The sequence below is a fragment of the Epinephelus lanceolatus genome, chromosome 15 (genome assembly GCF_041903045.1).
Source record: "Epinephelus lanceolatus isolate andai-2023 chromosome 15, ASM4190304v1, whole genome shotgun sequence".
Taxonomy (NCBI): Eukaryota; Metazoa; Chordata; class Actinopteri; order Perciformes; family Serranidae; genus Epinephelus; species Epinephelus lanceolatus.
Window position 1 is genome coordinate 37,395,186 of NC_135748.1, and position 23,392 is coordinate 37,418,577.

Below are 23,392 nucleotides of genomic sequence, written 5' to 3' on the forward strand. Positions count from 1 at the left end.
GTCAAGTCAGGCCAGATTTTGCGAAGGTCAAGTCTTAGAGCAGTTTTGTCCAAGTCAAGTTTGAAGTCCTCATGTTTGGTGAATTTAGTCCAAATCACAACAGATTGTGATCAGATATTTTTAAATTGATGACAAGTTTTTTTTTACTTCCTCAATCTCCAAAATAACATATCCTCAGGGTGATGATTGGTACTGCAATCAGGCAGTTATTGTGTCAGACTCTACTCTATACACGGATAATGAACTAGATAATGCTGAGAGCTACAACAGTGATCTTTCCCTCATTGTTTCTTCTTCACCTGTTTCTCCTCAGAAGTCTGTACCTCTGCCAGAGCGCCGCCCGGAGTCGAGGTTGAAGCGCAGCAGCAGTGTTCAGGAGATCTTCTCCTCACCCAGAAACAAACTGCTCAGACAGAGCAGCCTGCAGCAGCAGAAGGTACTGAACTCTACTGACTGCTGAGGTGAACGGTCCCATTGATGCAACATTTTAGCCCAGATCGGACAAACCAAACACTGGCTCTAGACAGAGACATTTACCCTTTGTGTCGGCCACTGTAGCAAGCAGCAGTTCAGTGACGGGTAGCCTGAAGAAATTCTTACTGGGAAAAGTTTCAGCTGGTTGCAGTCTGCAATCCCCAACACTAGATGCCATTAAATCGCCCTAAATCTGACACACTGAACCTTTAACTGTTCACCCTGTTGTTGCTTGTTGTGCAGGAGCTGGAGCAGGAGCTGACTGAGCAGAGAGGACTGACTCAGGCCATCGCCAGGCAGGGCAGCAGAGCTCGACTCAACAGTCAAGAACCAGAGGACCACAGCCAGGTGTCACCATGGTAACAACCATTACACTGTAATATATCTTACTATATAATGGCGAAAACTGTCTGTGTGTCAGTTCCACGTTTTTCTCCTCACTGACTTGGTCAATCCATGTGAAATTTGGCACAGTGGTAGAGGGTCATGGGAGGATGCGAACGAAGCAATATTACATCAATTGGCCAAAGGGGGGCGCTATAGCAACCGATTGAAATTGCAAACTTTGAATGGGCATATCTCATGCCCTCTATGTCGTAGAGACATGAAACTTTGCACAGAGATGCCTCTCCTCATGAGGAACACATTTGCCTCAAGAACCCATAACTTCCGGTTATATAGATTTTCCGCCATTTTGAATTTTTTGAAAAACACTTCAAATTGATCTCTTCCTAGGAAGTTAGAGCGATCTGCATGAAACTGGGTGAACATAATCTAGGGACCAATATCTAAAGTTCCCTCTTGGCAAAAGTTGGAAAACTTACTAAAACTGAGCTTCTATAAGGCAATGAATATTGCGGAGGGCGTGGCTCATCACATAAGGGTGTATAACATCTCAAGGGTTTCACCCATCACCACGCAACTTTGTAGGCATATGACCACACATAATCTGAGGGGACCCCTCCATTATTGACCCCATCAAACAAAATGGGGGCGCTGGAGAGCTAATTTATTATCTAGGCCTAACCGCCATATGGATTTTTACTAAACTTGGTAGATATGTAGAACAGGACGCCTCAAGGTGACTGGAGAAATTTAACTCTAATTGGCAACTGGGCGGCGCTATAACAACAGAAAAATGTACTACTGTACTTTCAATAAAGCAATTGTACTGTCACATTCACAAAAACTCTGAATGCATTGCTCTTCTTAATGGGTTCAGCTGACTATTTAATCTGCAATTTCCTATGACCTGTATCCCAAACACACACTATGTGAAACTGTGCACTCAATGGGTATGGACCAGTATTATATATATTCTAAGTATTTATATTACAGAGTGTATGGGCTATATTTTATGTTTTATTTTAGCTTGAATGTCTCTTCTTTCCAGTTTCCCTACACAATAATACTTTTTTATTGTAACAAGTCATGTTGTGCCTTTATTTAAAGTGGGAACAGACAACCAGAACCGAGCAACTACCAACAACACAGGACACACTGCTTTTTTTTCACAGTTACTTTGGTTTTTTTCGCTATCAGGGAAAACAAAAGTTCCGTCTTCTTCCTGTTTTGGTGGTTGATGCACTTTCTTTGTGCCGTAAATCAAGCGTTCATTTTCTCTGAAGATCGTACTTGGTGGCAGATTTGCATTGTAAAAACAAGACTCATTGGGAGTAAATCAAAATGCTGATTGTGTCACTATCAACGTTTACTTTACAGTGATAAGTTAGAGCAAAAAACTTGTCTATTTCTACTTAAAATAAATTAAAAATATTGTCAAATTCAATTTCAATTTAGCACAAATCAACTTGTTTTCCCTGAATTTTCAAGAAATGAGTATCAGCATCTTTAACACAACAGGACAGACCACAGCTGCAGTAGAATGAGATAAATAATACAAAACATACTATAACATACAGATAACACACTATATTAGATTTGAAATTAATTTGAGGATTGAGAGAGAAATAGACATCAGATTCAAACTAGCCTACCACCAATCAAAGGCTCCTTAATGAAAGAAGGAAGGAAAGAAAGAGACAGAAAGGTGATGAAGTAAAATGAAATCTTAGTTTCCAGCCTTGTCCTCCCCTGAAGGTCGCCTCCTGCTGTGGCCGATGTGGAGGAGGACTGTGCTCAGAGGAGGTGGGATGGCCTTCATAGTCGGCTGCTGGCTCTGGAAGAGAGCTGGCTTCTTCCTCCCTCTCAGGTACGGCCTTCATCGTGAAGTGCTTGATTATCACTTTTCAAATACAAAAGAGAAAAGGAAAATTGGTGTTCTCACCGTGCTTGATTATCACCTTCTTTGAGCCGAAAGGCACTTTGTTGTCTCGGTGGTGTTATGGGGACTCCTGCGGGGCTTGTTAAGAGTCGTGGGCGTCTCCAGCTTCTGATGTTTTTCTCCCTGTCTCCTGGTCTATGACTCTCTCTGTCTCTCTCTCTCTGAAGGTGACAGACTCATCTACGAGGCGCGGTGATGGAACAGCAGGACACATGATTGGCACACAAACCCTGAAAGAGCTCCAAACCCACATCAGCCATCTGAGAGAGCTGGGACACACAGCGACAGAGACTCAGAGTCAGGTACAGGGAAGTTATCATGGCTGTTTATCGGAGAAGATGTATGATGGGACGTGACCCCAACTGGACAGTCAGTACGTTTACATCACACTTGAAAAAAACGAATTATTGCCTTAATCCGACTATAACTAGACAACTGAAGTGCATGTAAACGCCTTACTCCGACTAATATCGGAATTCTCCGACTCCGATTAAGACACCCAGATAATGCGATTGGAATTCGATTTTCTCCGGCATGTATACGCCGTAATCGGAGTTAAACTAGACAATGCATGTGCGCATGATCCACATCCCCCGCGCTGGCGTATGACCTCGGAACAGACAAGACATGCTATTGTTGTAGCCCTCCAACAGCATATGGCGTTCTTGTCTGCCTCTCAAAATCACCATGACCACGAAGGATAGTAGTAACGCATACATTACGTACGAGATGAACAAAGCTGTACGATTATCCATCTTGCTGTTGTTCGAAAATGCCGGTCTGCCGCCTGACTCCAGTTGTTTATTATTAAGTGACGTAATAGGTTAACCGGAAAGGGGGCCGTATTAACCAGCTGAAACGACGCATATCGCCACATAGTGTTGAGGAGGAAAACACGTTCCCGTCAGTAATTCAATTTTCTCACAGAAGTCCAATTAGACGCCAAAATCGAATTTTGAGCATAGCTCGATTAAGCTGTGCATGTAAACGTACTGAGTGACTGTAACTAAAGATTCCCTCAGCTGAGCTGTACATTTAGCTAGCTCACTGATGCTAGGTGAGCTAGCAGTAGATGCATGCTTCCCTCTGCACAGTTAGGTCCCGGTCACACAGAAAGCGTTTTAGCAGCTGGAGGCAGCTTTTTGTAACTTTTTTTAATGAGATTAGAGGTTTTTGCTTGTGGTTTGTGCGTTGCAATGCGCCTCACATTTCTGCACTCTAGGCACCTGGCATTTTAGCCGGAGCACTCTGAACTCCTCAAACTGAAAAGACTTCAACTCAGAGCAGAAAAGCGCCCCATGTCATCTCTTTATTCGGATGAATTGAGAGGCGGGCCTTCTGTGGTGGTCACGACAACAAGTTTACAGTTAGTAAACAATGGAGGAGAAACTGGTGGCAGCAGTTGCTGGATACCCAGAGCTATACGGCCCGTTGGTATATGCCTGCAAACAGGCATCATGGAGGAGAAGCTCCTGGACCAACTGGTGGTACTCCATGATCCACCGTCTTTTTTAGGGTCTCATGTACCCACACAGGTCTCTGTTTCCCTGTGCCCAACAAACTATTTACTGGCAGCCTCTCACCCTCAACCAGAGCCACAGCACGTACCCTCTGCCTCAACATTTCAGGAACTAGATACATTAAATCCCAATCAGAGGAGGACTGGGTTGATGTAAACTTTAGCGGCCGTGGCTCAGAAGGTAGAGCAGGTTGTCCACTAATCGTGAGATCAGTGGTTCGGTCTCCAGCTCCTCCTAACTTATATCTCTCTTATAAGGTCCCATACTGTAAGTGATGAATAGTACAGAAGAAAAAAGAAACTTCAGATTCCACAAGAGAGCCCAGAAACTCTAATAAACACTGACACATTTAAGAAGAGTAGTGCTGTTTGTATTAGAGCGTAAAAAACACAACTGAGTCTTTGTAGATCAGATTTCAAACCACATTTGTCTTTGTTTGAAATCTTGTGAGCTGGAAATGAAAGATGGATTCCCCGACATGTTTTTTTTGTCTTAGCCCACCACAGGACACACATTTTGACATCACACTTAACAAGATGAAGAGCAGGAAACAACAAACACGAAAGAAAATCATTGAGAGTGATGCGTGTCGTGCCTCCTCAAACAACACCCTTTAGGAGGATACCAGCTTCTCCTCTTCCTCCTCTTCCTCCAGATTGATGTTCTGTATACGATCTGACATTAAATGCATCATGACAACAGTCAGAAAAAGCAACAACACATTCCCACCTGATTGATTAAATACTTGCATCATTTAAAGTTTTGTCGTCTGTAAGTCTTTAACAGCTTGACTAACCTGTCCGACCCCAGGCCTCAGCTGCTGACGGCGCCCATCAGACGCTGGACGAGGGTTTGTTTCATGTGCTACACGGAGCGTCCCTGTCTCTGTCCTCTATCAACAACCTGCTGCAGTCGCCTGCTCGGACGACGCATGAAGAAGACACACAGCTGAAGCTGCTGCAGCTGCAGGTCGGACTAACCACAGCAAACACTCAGCAGGGTTCAGTTATTTTGGGATTGGTCTTGGGTGAGGCGATGCACTGCTGTGGTCTGGACTAAGGGTGCTTTCACACCTGCCCTGTTTGGTTCGGTTCAATCAAACTCAAGTTCATTTGCCCCCTAAGTGCCGTTCATTTGGGCAGGTGTGAACACAGCAATCACACTGGACTGAGACCTTCTTGAAGAGGTGGTCGAAACGAACTCTGGTGCAGATTCTCTCTAAACAGGCCTTCCTCTGATTCCTTTACAGAGTCTCTCGGCAGAGCTGACTACCCTCGGCAGCGAGCTGTCCTCTCAGGGGTCAAAGGTCAGCCGTGTCCTGGGGTCACAGTGTGGTCAGCAGTGTGTGGATGACCTGTGTCGAGTGCTTCCTGTGGTCCAGGCTGCGCTGAGCAGCAGAGAGAAGCAGCTCACACACCTGCAGGAGGAGACGGCAAAGCAACAGGTCAGATATCATCACTAACTTTAATTAAATTTCACAAGTGAAAACAAGAACACACTGATGCACCATGGGATATTTGAATAAGCTCATATTTAATCTTATTTTAATGTTGACTGTATCTATGTTTATAACCTGTGTTAGCTGTCCTACTGTCCTTTATTATAATTATACTCACCTCCTCTATGTAACGAGTCCCACACTTACCTTATCTAATATATTTATATCACAAGTATTATTATAAACTTTTAAATGGAGTCTGAAAACAGAAATAATCTTTTCCTGTTATTGAAAATGAAACCTTTGATGTTTGCATGCCACAGTTTACAGACACAGTGTGTGTGTGTTTAACCAACAGATACAACTAAATGAGTTGCATGCAGCCTTCACTTCTAACCAGGCGACGGTTCACCAAATAACTCATGAATTCAATGGAAGCCTGGGCCTTAACAAACAACTACAGGTACTGTTTCCATAGAGATATTTAACTTTAACATGCTGCTCATAATCTGAGTGATTCTGAGTGAATGTTTGATGGTTTAAGAGCTGCAGAGATTAGGCTATTGACAGAAAATCGATCAGCAACCATTGTGATTATTGCTTACAAATAGGGTTGCAATGGCATTAGATTTTTACGTCTTAGAAAATAGCGCAGTTTTTGGTATCACGGTGTTGAAGAATTTATCTTATTATCAATCACAGTGACCCTTAAATAGGAGGAAATAAAAAACACTTAAAACTCAAGTAAAATCAGGAAAGGCTCTCCGATGAAAGTTTGTTTTAAGAGGTTTAAGAGGTGTCAAAATGAATGTCACTGCGGTAAGTAAAACACTGTGAGTCATAGCACAGAGATACTGAATTGGTAACATCCTACTGTAGACCATGTACCAGTATGTGTTGTGTTTGTGTCACTGACACTGTGGTAGAGAAGTATTTACCTTCATGCAGCAAGCTGTTTGTGATGCTGGCACGGTGAGATGTAAATAACTAAACAACTTGAGGGTTAGCCAGAGACGTAGGCATGTTCAGATAAGTGATTCAACAGGTCCGACTGCTTGTCATGAAGTTTGTATTGGACACAGTGTAAATGTGTGTTTATCTTCCAGGCTGTGGTTCAGATGCAGGAGTCTCTGCAGCAGCAGGTGGAGCAGGTGAGCTCCCTGCTGGAGGAGTCTGACCGACACAACCTGCCTGCATCTTTCATCCACCAGGCCTCACAGCTGCAGGTATGATTCTGTAGCTAATGTATGTTAAATCTCAGTCTGCTGTGTGGAAATTTACTCCCTAAAGATAAAACTAAATAAGCGATCATCCAGTTGCCACAAGCATGTCTACATCTTGATGTTATGTTTCCGTTCTGTGTGCAGGGGGAGCTGACCAGTGCTGTGGGTGGTGTTCGCTCCCTCTGTGAGGAACTGAAGAACAGTGTGGAGCTGCAGCAGCAGTATGAGCGGCTGGTCCACAGCCTGGAGCAGCTGCTCGCGCTGGGCTCTGAGCGCCTGGCGCAGCAGCCTGACACAGAGCTCCACAGCAGAGCTCAGCTCCAGCAGCAGCTCAGCAGTCACACGGTCAGTCTGTGGGATACAAAGAAAACACAGTTTCAGTTTCTAAAAGTAAAAGCTTAAGAATACAGTCTTTAAATGAAACATCCATTTCTGTTTTCAGAAGTTCTTCCAGCTCCTGGGGCATCATTTTAAGATCCTGCAGTATCTGACCCAGAGAGTCCCTGAGAGCGCCCTCCAGAGGTGGGAGGGTGTAGTGATGGGCCTGCAGGAGGAAGTGACCCAACTGCAGCAGCATGGACTGGAGAAAGGGGCCAGGATGCAGGAAACATTACAGGTAGTGGATGGAACGCAGCTTATTTATTTGAGGAGTAAGTAAGAATGAAAGCATCAGCATCATAGACAGCAGTTGGTTTGTGGACTCCCATTTTGAAGCCTTGAGTTCAGCATTTAGACCATCGCCATCTTGGATATTTGGAGCCAGAAGTGACCATATTTGGATGAGAGAGGGGAGCTGTGGAGGTGTCAGGGGTGGATCTGACTCATAAGCCCCTTTGACACAAAGATCCCATGATGGGGTTATAATGAATTCCATCCAGTATGCCACCTGTGCTGTTTAATACAGAACCAAATAATGCCCGCATAATGTCACCCCAGAGTATGATTTTAGATAGCATGCTGGCATTCTGGAAGCGAAGGAGACATCATCGGCCTTTAGTATGACATAAACACATTGGGCAGGGCTCTCTAAACAAACACAAAGGCACAACATGGCATTAACAATCATTTACTGTCCCTGTTATATGGCGGTTGATCTTGTCCTCTGTTGGAAGGGGAAGGAGCTCCCGAGACTGATTGCTATCTCAATTCGCGGACATTTTCAGTTGCTATTCTTACTCTGTGAATCAACTGCTAACTGCTGCTGGCTGCTTTTGAAATTTTCCGGCACCTCCATCAGACCATGTCTGGTATTGGTGGCTCACATTTTTTACACTGATGTTGATTTGGTGCTGTTACTCCCTGCGCTGTCGGCTTAAAGGTGACAGCGCAGCAACAACTCTGTTTTCCATTCCCACTCTGGGATCGTACCTTTTATACAGAACAGCAAGGCTGAATAACGTGACATTCGCGCCTTAAACACCTTGGCACAGGCTGTCACTCAAAGCTGTCCTGCCCTCATGCATGAAATGTAAACAGGTGAGTTATATAAAAATTCACCTCCCATACAGCTGTCGTGAACATAGAAATTAGTTGTAGAGACCAAAACTTTGTATGTAGGAATTAAACATGTATATTTCTGCTTTAAAATCATTTTAACATGGGGGTCTGTGGGGATTGAATCACATTTGAAGCCAACCTCAAGTGGCCATTAGAGGAACTGCAGTTTGTGGCACTTCCATGTTGGTTTCATTTTTCAGCCGCAGAGGCTGCTGCTTGCTAAGCATCATCTCATAAGGCCACCCGCTGAAGTCCCGCCCTACCACCTCCGGTTGTGTAGCAGTTTTCAACCGTTTCAACACGTCCTTTACTAACTTTTGCGGTATTTGATCTTGCGGGGATGTAGCCATTTTTCTGCCATGGTTCGCATCCTGTAGGCGATATTTTTGTGGGCGTGTTACACCAAAACCTGTTTCCCCCCGGCAATATTTTTGCAAGCGCACCGTTGCTGTCTCCTGCATATTTACGATATGAATGTAATGATTAAATGATATATTTTGGTGGTTTGAGTTGAAGGTGTGAGAAAGAATAGTATCAGTAACATTGTTAACACTGTGCTACATTATAGAGAAATACAAAACCGTTGTCTTGTCCCACATGCACGTAACCCTGTGCAAACTGACAAGCAGCTAAACACTTTCCTCCATCAAGTACTGGAGACTGAAATCTTCGAATGTCAGTTTATTGACGGAGAAAAAGGGTGAAACTGAAAAAACAAGCACAATCACCAAAATATATTAGAAAATATATCAGCCAGCAGAGTAGCTAACATAAAGTGTAGCTAACCTACGGTGTAGCCAATCTAAAGCTTGCAAAATAATATGAACTAGTGCGATAATAAACAAAGTACTGTATGTACAGTAAAACAACCTCTATCACATATTTAAATAAATGTGCATGTATCACAATACAAACCAAGACTAGCCTACTAGCGTACTGTAGCATGCTAGCATGGTGCCATGTGAGCTAACAATCATGAAAATAATCGTATTGTACATTAAACTGAACAATAATATGCAACAGAAGCAAAGGAACAATACTTCAACTTTCATTTGACATACCGAGAATGCTACCAGAGACGTCTAAGATTGCAGCAGATTGAAACAGCATGTGCAGTCCTGTGGCTGCCCTGTTCGTTATAAACTGCCTTACTGAGTCACATGGTGCAAAGATCAGATACTTAAAGGCACACACTACAATAATACAAACTACTGACAGCAAGAGGAGATAACTGAACTAAAGAAAAATAATGTCCTGCTGGGGACAGAACAACCGTACTAATGACCCATCATTAATATAGACCTATATTTTATCTACAAGTGCACGTCACACACTGAGCGAGCCGCCTGTTAATGACGCTGTGGGCTAATGGGCATGTAGCTACTTCCATGTTTCAGATGATACGTCATGTTTGTAGTCGACCAATGAAGATGAGTTTACACATCACCTTGGGTTCGTCCTTCACCTTCTCAAAATGATCCCACACTTTGGATTTCCTGCCCGACATGTTATTAACTAGCCTGTGGAATAACCGCAGGTACCAGCCCTGGAAATTAACCTGACTCCTGTCTGACTGCTGAGCGTGGACACTTCCTGTGTCTGTCCTTTCAAATTAAATTCCCACATGGTCCAGTCATATAGATTTGGATTTATTTTGACAAGGTACGGCTCCTAATAGAGTTTCACGATTTTTGTTTGTTTGTTTTTTTCCTGCGACTAAGTGACCAATGAAATCTTGCCGATTATTGGCCTATCTGGTCGACTAACGTTTGGTCGACTATAAGGGGGCAGCCCTACTGTCGACTCTTAGATTTAAACATATTAGTATTAGAATCAGAAGAATCATTAACAATCTCAGAGTTAAACTGAATAAACAGAGACGTCTCTTCTGACTACCGTCATTTCTCCATCTGTCTCAGATGTGGTCACAGTGGGAGGAGGACAGCGCCTGGTCAGGATCCCTGCTGACATCCATTGAGACTTCATTTCCCAAGACGCACGAGGGGGTTGATTGTGAGGAGCAGATATCAGAGAAGCTCTCTGTCTACCAGGTAATTTTGATTAATACTTATGTTCTTTCTGTTGGAGGATAATTGTGATTTACCAACAAGCAGGCGACCATCGGACCGAGCGCATTTTGTCAATGTTCCATTCTGCTCATTTGGAGACTGTTGGGCACTCTCCATGCTGCGCCTCGTGCATTGCACTCAAAACCTAATTGGCTCAATTAAATACAAGCAAATGGGTTGTTTTCTTCAGGGGTACATGATGTTCCCTGTGCTTTGATGTGAGTTATTAGCCAAGCAGAGACCTCCATCTACAAAGCATTATGGTTCATATTCCCTGTTGCTCTGCTGTGGGATTGGAAATGTGTCTCTTATTCGCCTGAGATGGACTACAGTAGGCACTGCAGCGTGTTCAGCGGTCAACAAAGAGTGTATGTAGTGAAAGATGTGGGGAAGGGGGCAGTGAGGGAGGGAGACATTTCAGACTCAGTGTGTTACACTCAGTTTTACAACACCAGGCTCAACTTTACTCAGTTTTACATCAGTTTTGGCTGTACTGCGATACAGTGTGCTAATTTGAGAGCTTACAGGTGCTAGGCAGTGTATTTTCAAACTTTGGATGGAGTCATGCTACCTGTTTTTCCCTGCTTCTTGTCTTTATGCTAAGCTAAGCTTTTCGCCTCTGGTTGACCTTTAAATTCAGTTTATTGTGGCTATCTCCGTTATTTTATACAGTCTATGTACCAAACACACAAAAACATGAAAGTTACAGTGATCCTCTCGACTAACTCTTTAACTGAGTAATCAAGTAAGTGTTAAGTGCTTATAAACTTTAGTCTTTGTGACAGGAGCTGCGTGGGGTTCTGGAGGGGAACAAGGCGCGGTTCAGTCGGATGTTGGAGGTGGGGCTCTGGCTGCAGGCGGCGGGATGCAGAGGAGTGGGCGTGTCCACCAGAGAGCTGAAGACCTGCTGGAGAGCTCTGCACAGGAAGATGGAGCACAAATGCACAGATGTAGAGAGGAAGAGGAAGCTGAGGAGCAGGTGAGAGATGAGAAACACTTGTCCTCTGTTTCGACTAAAGAAAACTGTAAGGAGTATTAATTGTTTCAAATATTTTTCATAAGGCTTAGTTTTGACTTGTATTTTTTGATTTTCATTGAAATGTTGACATTAATCCCCCAATCTATATATGCAGTACAATTTAAATGAGAATTTTAATACAGTAAACTTTAAATAAAACATATTCAGACAACTCAGTATTGTGGTGGATTCGTTAATCAAACATTTTCTATTTTCCACTAATAAACAGGTTTTTCCGTGACTCTGCTGTACTGGCTGACTGGATGGGCGGGGCCAGAGAGCTGATAGACAGATGCAGTCAGCTCTCTGTCTCAGCTGAGGAGGAGGTGGACATCAGACAGAGGCGTGACCAATACCTCCAGTTTGTGGTGAGCAGCAGTTGGAGAGACACCCAAAAAACTCACTCATTATACATAACAAACTCCACTGAGAAAAGAGCTCCTTAACATTTCATACATTTTAAAATACCTCATATATTGTAATGATGAAGACTTGAGCACAGTCTTGGCCTTCGGATTCCTGAAGTCAGAAAATGAAATAGGATTAAAAGGAGGTTCTGACTACACAGCGGTTGAGAGATTGACCATTTTGATGATAGTCGATCTCTCAACCGCTGTGTAGTCAGAACCTCCTACACACTGGACACTGGACCTCCTATAATTGCAAAAAGTCAGAGTGTTTATAAGCTGAAAAGTAAGTTGAAAATATCAGATATTTTGGCAATGACCCCACAGACTACCCAGTCGTGCAAAACACAATAACAAACCTGTTCTGTTTTAGACTTTGACCAAAGAGCTTGAGGCCAAATCTGACCTGAAGGTGGCTGTAATCGGTGCTGGAACCCAGCTGCTCCAGCTGAGGAAGGAAGACGGAGACTCAGAAAGATTCCCAGAGGACAAAGACACTTCACTCTCTCAGACTTCAGACCCAAATCTCTGCTCTATTGAATCACACCTCAGACAGATAGAGCTGGACTGGTCCAGTCTGCTGGCTGATGTTCCTGTCCTGCAACAAGCTCTGCATAAGGTGAGGAGATTTACTAGTAGTTTGTGACTTCCATAAAGTTAATATGCACAGAACTTGTTACATACACACTCTTCAAATTTGCCTCAAGGAACATTAAAGTCCACCTGACTAGATATTCTGCCTTTTTGAATTTCTGAAGACACATATTTGACGTCTCCTCTTAAACTGTAGGTCCAATTTCTGCCTAATTTTCTGTGGATCATTTCTGGACCAAGCTTATTGAAGTTTGCAAGTTCGTTTTAATCTTTTCGTTTTGAAGCTTTTAACCAATAAACTTTGGACGTGTAAGCCTCTAACTCATCACTGTATCCTGTATGCTCAGGTTGGCCGGCTGTCTTTAAAATTCCATAGACTTTTTCATTAGCGTTCTCTAAAAATAAAATAAAATAAAACATATAAAGGGCGTGGCTCGATACAAATCACACTATAAATCAAAAATTGTTTGTCCAGTCATTACAAAACTCACAGGATATGTTTCATAACAATGTTGAACCACGTGTGTTAAACTATTTTGAAAATGCTCAGTAGGGGGCGCCACCACATCCAAACATGTGCACCGTCCTGGTGCAAATTTGGCCATAAATTAATGACAGTTTGTCCAAACGTCACCAAACTCAGTGGATATTTTAACTAAGCTTCTGAAATGTGCGCAAAATGTTTTTGACCAATGCAGGGTCACGGCCGAAGAAGAGCATGGTCCAGCACAAGTGTGGTCATAAATGAATAAGCTTCCATCCGATCGTCGTAAAACCTATTCGTTGTTTTTAAACACAGGTATCAGACACCATCAAAGGTCTTAATCCTTCGCTGCTTTTAACTTCTATCGTTCTAAGTTGGCTTGAACTTCGAAAATTGCTGCCTGAAGCCATACTTAAATTGATTTGCTGTCACTTAGACGGATGGTGTTTGTGCTCTCTTGGCTTCAACAACTTTTTCTTAATATTCATTGACCTTTTTATTGTGGTATTTTTGACCAAAATAACAAAAGAAATTAATTTTTTTCGTCCTCACGAATTTCTAAAATGTAAAATTTGATCCTAAATTTGCTTCTTCTTGCCCATGTGCACAGAACATATTCAAAAACCACGCTGCATTCTTCCTGTCACCAATTAGTTGTAAACATCCCCACCGCGCAGCACAAAGCCATCCTGAGGACTCTTCTCGCCCTTATTGGTGTGAAACCATTCTCCCCCCATCCATCTGTCTGTCTGGATCCTTCTTTCTTTAATTCTGCTTCCCTGCCTCTTCCAGTCTTCTTCCATCCTCTCCTCTTCCTCAGCCTTTCTGTCCCATCTTCCCAACCTCCTCTCCTCTCAGCTCTCTTCCTATTCTTCTTCATTCCCTCTCGTCTCTTCCTCCTGCTGTTCTTGTTAGTTTCTTCTCCTCACTTCAGTTTTTGTCGACTCCTTCGATTCATCGTCCTCTCTCCTCCTTTTACTTTTTTCTGCCTTTAATTTCAAGAGATAAACTTTTTAGAGATAAAGTTTTTAAGCTTATTTCAGATAAATGCATCACACAGGTCTCTCAGAAACAAACACTAAAACAAAACCCATCACAGCTGACTGTACGTTAACGGGGAAGAGGCAGTGAGGGTCGCAGGCTTTAAGTTCCTGGGGGTGCACATAGCTGAGGACCTGACCTGGAGTCTGAACACCTCCCACATCATCAAAAGAGCCCAGTAAAGGATATTGTTTCTGAGGACCCTGAAACGTAACAGAGACACTGTCAGACTGGAACTACTTTCCAACAGGGGCAGCAAGATCCTGGACTAGCTAAATTTTTTCTGGCTTTTTTAGAGTACAAAAAGTTTTTACTTTAAAGTTAATGGAGATCGGAGAACTGAAACACTGCAGAGTCACCACTTGTGTTTGTGGGAGCAGAAAAGTTTGTAGTATTTTGGCCGTGTCAATAAAGACTGACATCTTTTTCTTCTCCTCAGCGATGGATGGAGACGTCGACCCAGCAGGGGGCGCTGCTGGAGCTGCAGGCCTGGCTGGAAGCTGCTGAGATCCTGCTGGAGGAGCATCGCAGCAGAATCAACCAAACCTCGTCCACTAACACTGATCTGAGTCAGCTCCTGAAATACTGCAAGGTAGGAAAGGACTTAATGATGGACAGCTACAAGTGTTCTGCCTGAGTACTTAAATGTTTTCAGCCGCCAGTGGGAGTTTTTAAGTGCATTAATTCAGGTCCTGGTAAGAGTCTGTGTACTTGCATCTGGTATCTTGTATCTGGTTTGACTGACTCTCTCTGTCTCTTTGTCTCAGGAGTGTCAGGCAGAGATGTCGGCCCATCAGGCCACACTGGACTACGTGAGCCAGCCGTTAGAGACATGCAGTACTGAGGAGGGCCAGAGGAGGCGCTACGAACACAAGCAGTTTGCAGAGGAGCAGGGTCGTCTCAACCATCAGTGGCTCAGTTTGCAGGAGAGGCTCAACTCTCAGGTCAGATACAAACATGAACATGTGACCAAACTATTCCAAATCAATGCTGACTTACTAGCTTTATCTGGAGCTTTCAGCTACATCAAATAGTCTTCATCAGGAGTATGCTCAGTTTTTATGGTGATAGATTTCTTGGCATGCAAGCTCAGCAGCAGTTATGATTTCATCCATAGCACTGTTAGGACTCCCTGTTAGAGGAAACATGTCTGACCTGCTGTTGTTGTTTGTGTTCAGATCCAGGAGGCGGAGCAGGAGCTGAGGAGCAGAGCGGAGCAGGAGGCCCGACTGCAGCACATCAACAGCTGGATCACAGATCAGAACTGCTGGATGGACTCAGCTCAGACACCCAGCAGCCACATGGAGCTGCAAAGGAGCATCAACACTTGCCAGGTCAGAGGTCACATCTGTCTCTGACATCAATCCCAACACCTGAACCACATCTGACATTTCAGGTTCAATATGTCAGTCACAAAGAGTCGTACTGCTTTTGAGAGGGTTTCAGCTCCTTGTTTTGTCTGTGTTTCAGCGTCTAGAGGAGACGATCAGGCAGAAGTCTGCAGCTCTTCTGGAGCTGAGAAACAAAGTTGATGGTGAAGGAGGAAACAGCAGCTGTGATTTTATCTCTCAGACAGATAAATCCATCCAGGCCTGTGCTGCTCTCACACAACGGGTAACAGACACTGAGGGAAAATGTAGTGAAAGTGAAATGTTTGTGTTTTAGTGTAGTTTTTGTTAGTTTATGACCGATACTTAGGGCTGTATAACTTTTATCTTTCTTGGAAGAAGCAAACACAAAAAACTAGACTAACTAATTTGATAATGTATTAGTTGATTTGAGGACATTTGCACGAAAAACAAAATCAAAATTTCGTGGTTCCAACTTCCTAAATGTGAATATTTTCTGGCGTCTTTAGTCAGTAATGACAGTAGACTAAATATATTTGGCTTGTGGACAAAACAAGACATTTGAGGACTTCATCTTTAGACATTTTCCACCATTTTGTGACATTTTATAGGCAAAACTTACTGATTCATCGAGACAATAACTGACAGCTTAATATACGATGAAAATAATGGTTAGTTGCAGCCCTAATTATTGGATCATCCTGTCTGTTCTTTAACAGTACGATGCAGTGAAAGAGAGGCTGATTGGAGCCCAGCAGCTGTGGAGCTGCGTGGAGAAGCGACTGAATCAGATGCTGCTGAAAACAGTAAGGACATCTCAGACTCTTGAGTATCACAGCGGCCCTCAGCTCTCCCTGCAGGCACACAGAGATCGCCATGAGAAGCTGCAGGTAGGATCGGTGCACCTCATATTCAAACCAGCTTGTTCTGGAGTACGGACAACAAGTTTCTGGCTCCAGTGTCAGTAAGAACATAACTCATATTCAGATCTTGTTGATATTGTACCGGTGATGACTGACTGGTGTTTGTTGTGTCGAAGCAGCTTCTTCGTGAGGAGACAGGAGCTTCAGAGGCAGAGTGGGACGAACTGAGTCAAACCGCCTCCTCCCTCAAAGACATCATCAGTCCTGCTGCCGCCGCCCTCCTCACAGAGCGGCTGGACAGACAAAGAGACAGGTGAGACAGATTGCATGCAACCACACACACACACATACAGAAACAACACACTGTCACACTCCTCAATCAATCAATCCTCCAGCTGGACTGAGGTGTCCGCAGCCTTGGACCAGCAGCTCCAGAGGAGTCGCAGCGTCCTGCAGGTGTGGGAGGTCTACGCCCAGCTGGCTGCGTCTTTCTCCCAGCGGCTGCAGACGCTGCAGAGTGACGTCAGATCAGCGCTGAGTGGAGCACCTGGAGACGATAACACTGTGGAGCAGGTTGCTGTGAAGATTTGCAGCGTTCAGGTGAGTAAGTAAATAAATACAGCAATGCAAAACTTTTCTTTTCCAACAGCTCCAGTTTATGTCCTCTAAATGAAAAGCTGCTGGAAACACAGCAATGACTCGCTAAATCACAAAATGTTTGTTGGTTCCAAACAGTGGTCTGCAGCTTGGCAGGTGTCTTCCCTAGGTGATCCACCATCCCCTTCATGTCCTGATTATAAAGTCAGCTCATATACCACGCCACGTTAGATATGTTGATAAGATACGTATGAAACGTGCAAATTAACATGTTTGTGGTTTGCAGAAATGTACCATGCCAACATTTTCTTCTGGCGACTGAGGTTGACAGACAAAGTAAAAGCAAGATACTGAGAGGGAAGTACAGAAAGCTAAATAAAAGCAAGACAAAAGTTTAAAGTAAAGTTAAGATAAGATGCAGACACCGAAATTGCAATATTAATAAATATGAAAATTAAACAAAATTAAAAGCAACAAAAGTGATACAGAGAAAAGAAAAGAAAAAGATGACATTACATAACAGGAACCCTATAAAGATGGGTTTTAAGAAGTGATGAGCTGACTCTGTGAGCCTTACCTCCTCAGGCAGGTTGTTCTGAAGCCGAGGGACGCTGATGGTTAAAGCACAGTCACCTTTAGATTCAAGCCTCGACTGTGGAGCAGCTAGAAGAGCCTCACCTGAGGATCGAAGGCTGTATCTGCCTCATAAAGGGTCAACATTTTTTGCTCTGTAGCTCGGGGCCAGACCCGAAGGAGATTTAAAAGCAGTAGTTGGTCAGTTGTATGAAGAATAACTTTTTGTCATATCTGCTGAAATTGTCTCTGTATTCACACAGCACTAAATGAGACTGATAATATGTGGAAAAATATTCCTCTGCCTACTCTATTGCCTTGTAGCAATCCTAAGGGCCTTACCAGTCAGAGGCAAGGAGTCTCTAACACAGCTGTCAATCATGTCAATCACTGCTTATGAACTGTGGTCAAACTGTCAAACTAGGCAGCACTGATCAAAAATGAATCACGATTCTGTTACTGCATTGCCTATTTCTCACCTCAGATATTTTCAGAAACATTTTCTACCCTTTTTTCCACCAAAATTAGGGCGCGTTTGTTGGTTTCTTCAGTGTGGGAACACCCTTTAAAAACAGGTGATGGACTTTTTTCCCATTGCCCGTAGACCAGAGCCGTGCACACAGCTCAATTTTACACAGTTTTGAACAATTTTTGAGCACTTGGACAGAGACAGATAGTATTTTGTGCCAGTATGACATTGCGTTACACCATCAAAGGGGCTAAAATTAGCGTGTTGTATTGTATTTCCATTACTGCCCATCTGAGCCAATCAGAGCTGGAGTTGATAAATACCTGTATGTCTTGGGAATTAATGCAAATTATAAGCTTTCGCATTAAATACAAAAGCCTGATGTTAGTGGGTGTTAATAGGTTTTTTTGTCCAGTGGGGAAAGGGGCTTTAGTGTACTGTTTAGCTATAAAATGAGAAGCTAAGTCCAGCAGGTGGGCAGCTAAACAGCTAAACAGTAAAATATGTTTCTGAAAACATTTGAGGTGAGAAATGGGCCATGCAGTAACATAATCTTGATTCATATTTAATCAGCGCTGCCTAGTTTGACAAACTCACCAGCTGTGACATGACTGACAGCTGCGTTAGAGACTCCTCAGCCCTGACTGGTTATTGGTGACACGGTGTTTCTAGCAAATGCCATTAAAGGCAACAGGAAGTGGAGTATCTGTCACATGTACTTCTTTTATAATATAATGACAGTTTCAGCAAATATGACACACAACTTTTCATAAAAGTTACCAACTGTACCTTTTAAAAATGATCTGTAAAATTTAAAATAAATACTCAAATAAACAGAGAGATGATGGAGAAAAAGCAGGATTGGGGTGATGTGAAGTCGTCTGTTAAAACCAGTAGAAAGCCTGCCTGCTGCATTCTGAATTTACTGCTTCAGCTGGCAAAGATTGAATTAATACGCAAAACCAGACCTTACAGTTGCAGAACAATCAAACTGCTCACTATAACACTATAGAAACTCTCCAGTCCTCATGTTTCTTCACTTAAACCTGTGTCCCTGTTTGTCCACCTCTGCTCCAGAGTCTCCTGCAGAGGACGGACACTCTGCAGTCCGACCTGGAGGGGGTGCTGGGGGCCTCCAAGGACGTAATTAGCAACCTGGAGCCTTCAGCTGCCATACTGGTCCAATCAGAGAGCCGGTTGTTGTCACGTGGTGTTCAGCAGCTCAGCCAGACGGTGACGTGGAAGCTGGGTCAGCTGCAGGTACGACTTCATGAATGAATGAGGCTATTTATGGGATTCAGCAAAGTCAGAGTCAGAGCAAAGTGCTCACAGTGATACATGAAGACATGAGATATCTGACCTGAGGACAGTGTTAATCGTAACCTCATGCAGTTTTTTGCTTTATTATTATTTATTGATCATCCAAAAGGATTTATTAACATTATTAATTATTCTTAAATTGATTAGAAAGTATAAGGTCGACATATTTTAGGACTGTGACACAGGCATGTTTTCATAGTGCTGCCTTACCTGTGCATTTGTGTCCTAACCTGCCACCTGTGTGCACTAAGTGTCACACTGACCTACAAATTAAGACACAGATGGTCGTGAGTCATGTGCCATGTTTGTGTGTAGGAGGAGCTCGAGCGGCTGCAGGAGTTTGGAAACGCCCTGGAGTCACTGGAGAGGAACCTGGAGCTTTGGCAGGAGCGTCTGCGCGATGTGGGCTGGACAGCAGACCAGGTGAGACGGCATGAATGGAAGTTTATGAATGACTGTAGTGCTGCTTCTTATTCTTTTATACTTAAAGCCACAAGAACAAGATACTCACACGTCTGGACTGTTATTGTTTTAGATATATTGGAAAGCTGGAAATGTTTTCTCTGTATGAATCAGGTTGTTTTAAGATTTTTCATGTCATAATTTTTCATGAATTTAATCGTTCCAGTGTTTTTTTTTTATCAGAATACAAAATAATTATTTCTTTAAAATTAGTCCAAACAATCTCACCACAGAGTCTGTTTTGTAGCTGCTTGTTTTAAATGTACATTGTACATTTAATTTCAGTGAAATGCACCTCCCTGCTCTCTGAGCACGTAATACTATATGTAAATAAGAGTAAATACAAGCCACCAATAATAAGGACCCTCACAGCACTTATAGATGTATAAAGTGCTAGATATGTGTCCTGTGACCGACAACACTGAGTTATTTAAAGCACTTCCTGTTCAGTAATCTAACCACCTGGGGATAAAAACTGTCTGAGGGGGCTGGTCTGAGCTCTGATGCTGTGAAGAAGTTTACCTCAGGGAAGGAATGAGAGAAGGCGATGTGCTGGGTGGCGGGTGTTTTCTACAACATTCAAGCCCCGTTTCCACCAAACACTTTCAGTATGGTACCTTTGGATCCAACAGTAACCCTTCAGACATGGTACCTAGACCCTAGTGTTTCCACCACAAGCAGTACTCTTAAATGTGGGCGGGGTTGTTGTCACTCACTCGTTGTATTTCCTCATTATCGGTACGCAGATGAAATTCTGCACCTGGTTTATCGTCCACAGAACGAGGCTGCACGCCGACATTTTCAGAACAAAATAGAACAGGCTGCAGTGAGAGTCTCTCTCCATGGGATATTTAAAAATAGCAGCTTTGTGCATTTAGTTCTTCTCAGGCAAGCTCAGGGGTTTAGTGTGGCTGTAGCCCACAGGAACAACGCTCCGCAATGCTTTTTTTTCCTCAAGGATTGGGATATACACAGTTTACATAATGCAGTCGAAATTAATATATATTTTTAAACGCTTGCAGATCCACTCATTACTAAAAGTGTCTGTCATCTAAGAGAGACAATAAAAACTAAAGTGATAGTCAGAGTTGTCACAGTGAAATTTAAGGTGTGCTGATGGATTCACGTCATCAACTCATGCATTGAGTAACATTACAAGTTAACCTTCCACCTTAAAAGCTGCCGGCAGTCGGCCCAGTGAATGAAGTTATTTTTTCTCAGACTCCAGCTGCTGTGAGAGGCAGCAAAACATCCTTTCATTTTATAGTTACAGTTTACTAATAAAACTCTCCACAGTATGAACAGTGGTTACATGAGCCTCAAAACCAGACACAACTCAGCCCTGAGCAGAGTGACCGTCCTCTACTGACCAATCAGACTGCAGTGTTCACAGCTCCACCTTTTAGTACCAGATCTGTGTGCTAGGTACCCCAACAGAGGGGGGACCAAACATGGGGACGGTACAGAACGGTTCCATTGCTACCATCCCCAACTTTTCACAGTGGAAATGGAAAAAATGCGAACTGAACTGTTCCGTACTGCTCGGTGGAAACGGGGCTTATGGGTCTTCCTCCTGCAGCGGGAGGTGTAAGTGTCACTGACGCTACTTTAAACCCAAACTCTGATTTAGTAGTTTGACAAACTGAAGAACAAAAGAGTTCCTCAGCCTGTTGAGTCGAGCCTGTGGGACTCTGAATCTTCTGTGTGCTGAAAACAGCTGATATACTTCATATAAAATGTGAGAGTTTGATGTAATATTACCAGCCAGAGACAACATTATTTAAGTTTGGGAATGTGACCCAAGTGTTTGACCCACAGTCTTTGAGCAGATCTGTAGTGGTCTAGCTTTAAGCTGAACGGAGAGTCAACTGAACCATGTAGAGCTGGCACCATATCAGATTTTCACTACATGATTTTCGTGGCCAAGGAGTTCACGATAATGATATTATGGTGATATTTGTAGGGGGGAAAAACGCTGTCAGTCAAATCTTTGTTCATTGTGCATTTTGTGTCATTTACGGAGGCAGGGAGAGACTATGTGACTATGACTGTAAAAAAATATACAAAAAGAGCAAGTACACTTAATAAATAGTGGAAAGGCAACCAGGTGGCATTGTGAGAAGACAGAGTGAGAACAGAAAGATGATTTAAGAGACACTGAATTACTTACAGCAGTGGTTCCCAACTGTTGGTCGCAGTCCAATATTGAGTAGCGGGTCCATTCTTTATGGTCCAGAATGTGTGAAGTTTGTAAAAAACACATTTTATTTTGAAGTACAATGAATTTCCAGCACAGAGCTTTTATTTTGAAATGCTGGATGCTGCTTTAAAATAAGTGAATGATGAAAAGCTACTTAACAGAGACAAAAACTAGCTTGGCGACATGGCCAAATTAAAGGATAACACTGAATATGTTAAACTGTGCAGACCTTGAACTAATGACTAAGGAGAAGTCTGGACCCCGTGGCTGGGTGAGCTGGGAACCACTGACTTACACAATATTATCATATGTGTATTATTAACCTGATGTCAATATTACAGTTGTCGCCACTATCAGCATATCACAACTCCCTAGTGCCATGCACAGATCCCATACTGCCTAACACTCTGGGAAATATACTAGGATCTGTTTGTTTGCTCCAGATGACCTCGGCTTCCTGAAAAAATAAATGTGATGTTGTACCTGCTACAGATACAATCTATATATACACTCCAAAACCAAAAATTTGGACTTATTCTGGAGCTTTTGAATTGTTCATATTCCATTAGTAAGCACTTTAAAGATTTGTCATCTGTGTTGGTGTCAAAAGCTTCAGACCAGCTACTAAATGGACCTTGTGGTGAGATTTTTTGACAATTGCTGTTTCCCCTTTTGTGCAGAGTTTGCATGTTCTCCCCATGTCAGCGTGGGTTTCCTCCAGGTACTCCAGCTTCCTCCCACAGTCCAAAGACGTGCAGGTTGTCTGTCTCTATGTGTCAGCCCTGTGATAGTCTGGTGACCTGTCCAGGGTGAACCCCGCCTCTCACCCAGTGTGAGCTGGGATAGGCTCCAGCCCCCCGCAGCCTCCAACAAAAATGAATGAATGACGTTTTAGAGGTCAAGACTGAATTTTAAATCTCAGTTGTCTTTAAAAGTTTTATTTGTATTTATCACAGGTTGAAACAATCACGCCCAGCTGACAGCTTTTAAAGGTTTATTTGAAAAAAGAAAGACTTACTCAGTAATCAAGCCAAAGATGTGTAAATTTATTTGCAGAATGAATGTTAAATTTTGGTTTTAATGGAAGGGGACGACTTAAGTCAATAATCAGGGGTTTGTCTGCACCTGAGAGGAGAAATTTCAGTCACTAGAAAACTCAGTGTAAGAGAAAATGGAAACAGAGGAACGAAGACCGTGTGAGAAGCGTGTAGTGCTCCTCGGCTGTGATGTCACACATGCAGTAGTCCAGACTGTTGTGATCCCCTGTGATCTGAGGTGCCACCATATGTTTCCAGTCTGGCCTCCTGGAGCTGAGCGGCCTGTCTGCTGACCTGGATGTGCTGAATGAGCAGAGCCGCAGCGTGACGCTAGGTGACGCTGCAGCACGCCGCCTACAACGTCTCAACCGCTGCTGGGCCGACGCGTCCGCCAGAGCTGAGGAGGCCTGCAGGTCAGATCCTTTGTTTTTCAAGTGTATTTTTTGGCACTTTGAGCACCAAAAGCTGTTTTG

At 43.3% G+C, this 23,392-nt stretch overlaps 1 protein-coding gene across 1 annotated transcript in view; it reads left to right on the plus strand.

Annotated features, from left to right (window-relative positions):
- Nucleotides 1–23,392, plus strand: part of syne2b (spectrin repeat containing, nuclear envelope 2b) — a 220,340-nt gene that overhangs the window by 137,381 nt on the left and 59,567 nt on the right. Inside the window, exons 82-105 of the mRNA XM_078175419.1 lie at nucleotides 314–436; nucleotides 718–833; nucleotides 2,575–2,686; nucleotides 2,926–3,060; nucleotides 5,089–5,247; nucleotides 5,528–5,722; nucleotides 6,075–6,179; nucleotides 6,823–6,942; nucleotides 7,084–7,284; nucleotides 7,382–7,555; nucleotides 10,356–10,487; nucleotides 11,291–11,484; nucleotides 11,753–11,891; nucleotides 12,304–12,549; nucleotides 14,489–14,641; nucleotides 14,817–14,993; nucleotides 15,228–15,383; nucleotides 15,520–15,663; nucleotides 16,118–16,288; nucleotides 16,441–16,574; nucleotides 16,657–16,861; nucleotides 18,978–19,160; nucleotides 19,536–19,643; nucleotides 23,178–23,332. Coding sequence (XP_078031545.1) covers nucleotides 314–436; nucleotides 718–833; nucleotides 2,575–2,686; nucleotides 2,926–3,060; nucleotides 5,089–5,247; nucleotides 5,528–5,722; nucleotides 6,075–6,179; nucleotides 6,823–6,942; nucleotides 7,084–7,284; nucleotides 7,382–7,555; nucleotides 10,356–10,487; nucleotides 11,291–11,484; nucleotides 11,753–11,891; nucleotides 12,304–12,549; nucleotides 14,489–14,641; nucleotides 14,817–14,993; nucleotides 15,228–15,383; nucleotides 15,520–15,663; nucleotides 16,118–16,288; nucleotides 16,441–16,574; nucleotides 16,657–16,861; nucleotides 18,978–19,160; nucleotides 19,536–19,643; nucleotides 23,178–23,332 — 3,737 coding nt within the window. The remainder of the gene's footprint in view (nucleotides 1–313; nucleotides 437–717; nucleotides 834–2,574; nucleotides 2,687–2,925; nucleotides 3,061–5,088; nucleotides 5,248–5,527; nucleotides 5,723–6,074; nucleotides 6,180–6,822; nucleotides 6,943–7,083; nucleotides 7,285–7,381; nucleotides 7,556–10,355; nucleotides 10,488–11,290; nucleotides 11,485–11,752; nucleotides 11,892–12,303; nucleotides 12,550–14,488; nucleotides 14,642–14,816; nucleotides 14,994–15,227; nucleotides 15,384–15,519; nucleotides 15,664–16,117; nucleotides 16,289–16,440; nucleotides 16,575–16,656; nucleotides 16,862–18,977; nucleotides 19,161–19,535; nucleotides 19,644–23,177; nucleotides 23,333–23,392) is intronic.